The sequence below is a fragment of the Dendroctonus ponderosae genome, unplaced genomic scaffold (assembly GCF_020466585.1).
Source record: "Dendroctonus ponderosae isolate FM_Combo_2020 unplaced genomic scaffold, Dpon_F_20191213v2 Dpon_F_20191213_846, whole genome shotgun sequence".
NCBI lineage: Eukaryota > Metazoa > Arthropoda > Insecta > Coleoptera > Curculionidae > Dendroctonus > Dendroctonus ponderosae.
The window spans coordinates 1-5,891 of NW_026019062.1; the positions used below are offsets into that span (position 1 = coordinate 1).

General features: G+C 39.9%; 2 protein-coding genes across 3 annotated transcripts; one reads left to right on the forward strand and one right to left on the reverse strand.

The window, feature by feature from the left end:
• Positions 1-599: 599 nt before the first annotated feature.
• Positions 600-4,651, forward strand: LOC109539556 (cullin-4). Of its 2 annotated transcripts, XM_048669537.1 has the most exons (4): positions 600-861; positions 1,531-1,773; positions 1,828-2,265; positions 3,656-4,651. In XM_048669537.1, exons 2-4 carry the CDS (start codon positions 1,664-1,666, stop codon positions 3,825-3,827), a joined length of 720 nt encoding a protein of 239 aa, XP_048525494.1. In that variant the 5' UTR covers positions 600-861; positions 1,531-1,663; the 3' UTR covers positions 3,828-4,651. The 2 variants fall into 2 exon arrangements, with proteins under 2 accessions (XP_048525494.1, XP_048525495.1); XM_048669538.1 differs by lacking the exons at positions 600-861; positions 1,531-1,773; positions 1,828-2,265 and adding an exon at positions 2,272-2,514.
• On the reverse strand, positions 4,642-5,361 carry LOC125505544 (probable aminoacyl tRNA synthase complex-interacting multifunctional protein 2; the record flags this gene model as incomplete). Its single annotated transcript, XM_048669539.1, has 2 exons — positions 4,642-5,044; positions 5,100-5,361. Coding segments are annotated over 2 exons (630 nt in total), but the record flags the coding sequence as incomplete, so codon positions are not given.
• Positions 5,362-5,891: the final 530 nt, after the last annotated feature.

Genomic DNA, 5,891 nt, shown 5'->3' on the forward strand with positions numbered 1-5,891 from the left:
ATTCTCATAATAATAACATAAATCTAATTCTTGTTGAACTGGTTACTCAATTACTTTTTCTAAATTGATTTCAGATGTATTCTCTCGATCGACCACCTGACGAACTGCCATTACACATTGTCTACCGTTTGGGAGTGTAAATATATGTTTTTATAGTAGTTGATGTTTACTTGTTACTAAGTATAAACGAACGCCCCTACAAACATACCTGGAAGGTATTTTGTTGGGAGACAATTTAGTAATAGTCTCCAGTTTGTCTTGAAACACACATCGTGAAAATGTCTGGACACAAATCTTCTACGAAATTTCCATTTTGCCAATAAATGTTCACATGCAGTCCGCTTGATCCAAATGCTTCTCAACTTATCATTTCTAGGAAGTGCACACCTAAAAATATGTTGCAACGCACTGAGGTACACAGCAACGTTGAAGAATTGAACTCATTTTTTAAAATTTCATAAAACACTTGTAGAAAGCAGGAAACCATGCCGGCACCACAAAATATCCCCCCAAAGTATAGGGGGTATGTTCTGTGTGTATGTTTAGTTGTCTTCATCTATGTTCTGTGCTGTGGTTCTGTGGCCGGCACTAAAGTTGTTTACTCGTCTTTATCTATGATCAGTGCTATCGATTACATCGATTAGACGCCTTGTCACTCGTAACCTTGAAATTGGAAACTACGCCATAAACTCTCCTAGCCCTCCAGGCGATATTCTGTGCATTAAATCACTTGACTTAACTGGAAACTGTCCTGTACTCGTCATATTGATGTCTGTTTGGCGTGTGCGAAGGTAGGTGGCGAAACCCTCAGACCAAAAACTTGGTTCCGCGCAAGTCAATATGAGTGAGCCCCCCATGAGAGTAAGTAAAATCTTACTTACTTACTTGTCTTTATCTATTTTGTCTATCTATGTATCTTATCTTGTCTTTATACTTGTCTTTATCTATGAGTAAAATAACAGAGTCAAGACTTGTCTCCAGAGACAAGTCTTGACTTGTCTCTGTAAAATAATTATTATTCTCTACGCGAGGCGCACCGATTCTTAAAGTTCTCGTTCTCGTTCCGGTTCTCGTCTTTATCTATGTTTCTCGAGGAAAACCTTCTCAAACTGTCCGCCGGTTTGACTCTGTTGCTTAACGAAGACGATCCTGAAGTGTCTTTGGAAAGCATGTTTCGCTTAGTGGAGGTTTTGGTGACGAACCACCGACGGCAAGCTACATTCGACGTTTTCAATAATGCAACTATCGAGTATTACAGCAGGAAATTGGACCAGCTTCTTCAAGGCTCTGATGAAGATTTACTGTACACACTGGTATCCGACTGGATCGAATGTGGCAAGAAAGTGGTCATAATGAGAAACATTTTCTTGTGTTACGACAGATCGATTCAGAACGACTTAAATTTCAAAACAGTCTCAATCACCTGCATGAACTTGTTTAGGAGTATTATTATTTCGCACCCAGCTGTATCCTCCAAAATCACCGCTCAGCTCTTGGGGGCTGTTTCCAAAGAACGTGCTGGTTTTACAGTTGACAAGGATCTCATGGTTTTCATCACAATCATCTTGAGGGACTTTGGCGTATACCGGGGGATTTTTGAGGAGCAACTCTTGATTGATGAGGCTATTTTCAAAAAGAGAGCAGTTTTATCAGCCAGGACAATATGGAAGTCCGCACCTACTTGTGGCATGTGCAGAAGCTAATTCGAGCGGAAGAAACTCGCAGTTATCTCCAGCAGGAATCGATCTGCAAAATTGTTACAATACTGCACAAGTAGGGAATTAAACTATTAAGGTTATAATGATGTTCATTTGCTGATTGTTGCAGGGAAATTATTGCAGCCCACCTGCCCCAGATTCTCAACAATGRCTYTAAGCGCCTGATGGACGATAATGCTCTGCAGGAGTTGAAGCTACTTTATCAATTATTCGGCAAAGTGCAAGGAGCGATTAAATGYCTGACTGAAGAATTWGAAAAATACATCCWAAAGCTATGCTTGACCATTGTTGGCAAATCTAGTGAGAAATTCTTGATTCAGGACTTAATCGATCTAAAGRATAAGCTGGATGAAATAGTACTTCAGTGCTTCCAAGCCAATCCCACTTTCAACGACTTGATCAAGAACACCTTCCATAAAACGATTAATACGGAAAGTGGCCAATCTGCCTTATATCTCGCTAGGTATTTTGATGGAAAATTAAGAGCGAAGAATATCACTGAGGAGAATTTGGAGGCCACGTTCAACAAAGGCATGATTATGTTCAGGTAACGATTCGAACAAAGAGAACGAATTTGCTTAATAAGTACCAAATTTTCTATGCCTGCAAGTTATCTTTAGTTGAATAGTTTTTATCAGTTGAACAGACCTCGGGCGTTCAATGGAGTTTTACAAAACGGTCGTGTCTTAATATTGAAGCGGTTTCGCTCTTACCACCGGGAGTAATTACATTATTCACATTTATCTACGCACAAGAAAGGAGTTTTCTTTTGGCAAATATCGTTTAAAGAGTTCATGTAAGTTAGTTAGATAGTTCATGTAAGATAGTTAATTTCACTGATTTGTGTCTCCACAAGGGTCACTGTACATGGTGGTTCGCTTGGGATATTTAATCTTGCACCCTGAAAGTATTAACCCACCGCCACTGCGATGGGTTGATTTTTTATGCAAATTACACCAAGAATATTTATTTGATAAATTGGTTTATCAGTAAAATCTTTCACCATTGAAACAATTCGTTTCCGTTACCTAATCACGGATGTTTTCCGGCCAGAAATATTGTTTTGTCTTTTTGAGGCTCCTTCCGGAACTATGGACTTTTTTTAACTTGCGCGGATTTTGCACTACAGTTTTCAAAATACAATTTCTCAAGAACCAGATGAGATATCAACTTGCAGCTTTCGGCAGATTTTAAAAGAGGCTTTACTTTAATTTTCATGTGGTTGTGGAGATAATCCAGAGAAGAGGTTCTTCGCGAATAATTCCGAAACTTTGGCAGTTTTTTACTTCTCGCGGATTTTGCACTACAGTCTTCACATGTCTATTTTTCACTAACCAGATGAGATAATAACGTGCTGCTTCCAGCAACCCTTAAAAAAGCTTTATTTACATTATCATGTGAATGTGAAGAAAATCCGCAGAAAAGCTTCTTTGAAGAACTTTTGAAGAACAGTTTTTACTTTGCGCAAAGATTGCACAATAGATTGCAGATAGCAAAGGTGAAAAGATCATTGCTCAAAAACCAGATGAGATATCAGCTTTCGACCTCTAGGACTTCTAAAGGAAGCTCCTCTTTAATTATCATGTGAATATGGAGAAAATTGAAGGAAGAGATTCTGCGCAATAAACTCCCGAACTTTGAGTAGTTTTTTACTTCGCGCTCATTTGCACTATAGTCTTCTAAAGGCAATTTTCGGCCGAAGAACCGATGATATATCAACTTGCAGCTTCTAGCAACCCTTAAAGAAAGCTTTGCCTTTATCTCCTGCGATCATTCGCAAGATTATTCCAGATGTACATTTTTTATGAAGTTCGTAGCGATTGTCAGCGAAATATAATCTGCATATGCCTCTACAAAATTCTCATAATTTGCCAGTACCTCTCCGCTCCATTTGCCATGTGCAGGTTTTCATCATTATCTGGTTAATTTTTTTCCAGATTTCTTCAAAGCAAAGACATCTTCGAAGCTTTCTACAGAAAATGCCTATCGAAAAGATTACTATTTGGTAGATCGACCAACCAGGACATTGAACACAGCATAGTTCTGAAAATGAAGAGGAATGCGGTGAAGGTTTTACATCGAAAATCGAAGGAATGCTGCGCGATATGAATCTCAGCAGAGATTAACAGTAACTTCAAAGAGTTTCTATCAAACACCCAGCACAACTTGTTGGACAAATGCGACATTTCAGTACTCACCAGTAGTTTCTGGACCAAGATGACTTCAAATTCCTGCATTATTTTGCCTGATGATCTATTGACCTATCAGGCGATTTTCGCTAAATACTACACGTCCATCCACAGTGGGAGAAAGTTGGATTGGCAACCTCATTTGGGGCATTGCATTCTAAGGGCCACTTTTGGAAGTGCTGTTAAGGAGCTGGTGGTTTCCTTCTTTCAAGCCATCACTTTGCTGTTGTTCCAAGAGAGCAGTCGACTGACCACAGCAGAAATCGAGGAACTCTCCAAAATGGACAGGAAAGACCTGCTGATGACGTTGCATTCACTTTCCTGCGGAAAATACCAAATCCTTGTCAAACATCCTCCAAATGGTTCGGTTACAATGGAAGACTTGTTCGAACTCAACAGGGAGTTCAAGGAAAAGCTGTTTAGGATAAAAATCAACCAGGCACAACTTAAGGAATCAGTAGATGAGGTGAAATGCACTGAAAGGCGAGTTTTGGCGGACAGACAATTTCAAATAGATGCAGCCATAGTGCGGATACTGAAAAGCAGGAAAGTAATCACTCACAATGAACTTGTGAGCGAGTTGTTTATGCTGTTGCATGTACCGATGTGTCCTCAGAATCTGTCTAATTGGGTTGCTGATTGAAAAGGAGTATATTAAAAGTGACTGTAATAATGCCGCTACTTACACGTATGTCGCATAAGCCAGGAAAATGTTTTGTTCAATAAAACCCAACTCAAGTTAAATATAGTTTATTAAAGCTTCAGAATATTAAGAAGCAATCAAGGAGGCACATTTTTGATACCATTTGGTCAAGTTGGGGTTGAGCTCGTTGGAAATCCCACATTGTCTGATAGCTGAGAAGGCAGCCACATCTACTATGCCTGCTTGGTTGCTTCCTGCAATCCACGACGCCTTAGCCAGCGCTTTACTCAGCGACTGAATGATGCCACTTCTTTCCACTTTGGTTTTTGTTCGCACTAGAAGATAGCACTGATCCAAAAGCGAGTCAACTTCGAGCGCATTCGAATCGTTCTCGTACGTCAGTGTGGTTTTCGTTAACCGTGATAGGAATCTTAGAAAATTCACTTCGCCAGATACCACCGTTTGCGACAGTAGGAATTCAGAGTTGGATCCAACTGGAAAATATGTATCATAAATTAAAGACATTGAATGCATTACTAATCTGCTCACTGTTTTTCCAAATAAGTTTCACGTTGACTACTGGCACGCCTGAGGGTGGTTGGAAACTGCTCAGAGACTCCTTCAGACTCTTTACTGCATCGGATAGGGAGACGACTGAGGAATGTACGTAGGAAACGATAACCAAGCCGATTTCGTTCTGAAGTAACCGCTGCACTAGTTGGAGTGCGTATGGTGGACTGGATGGATTGGCGGTGATTACTAAGCTTTCAGGTAATGCCTTAATCTGAAAATTATATTGTGGTTTAACTGGTTAAGAGGGTGTTTTTGTGTAAAAAGTTCAAGGGATGTTGTTTCGAGGACCAAATTGATGGATTATTTAGAAACCAATTCTTGTTCTTGATGTGTTTTAGCTTCTTCGGACGATGTCGATCACATTTTCCAATTTTTGCCTATCTACCAAAGGCATGTTTGCTCATAGTCGTACGTTTTTAGCCAAGAAGAGCGTCTTCTACCCGGGCAACTTTTGTCGATAATATAAGAAGATAAGTTGCTATAATTATAACAACGGGTCATAATGAGCCATTATATACAAAGTATTCCCCCTGCAATAGCAACGTTTGTGCCACTTTCCGTACAACGGCCAGTGGTAGTACGCTTTAAAAATGTATTTCAATCATTAATTAAATTCGTTACCAAACTAACGCCAAACGCGACAAAAAACCAATTTCTGCTCACGAACCACAGACTGAACGCTGACTCCCCTACAATAACTGCAGACGGCCAAACGACACAACCGAAAAACGACGTAAGGTACCTTGGAATCACAATCGACCACAAACT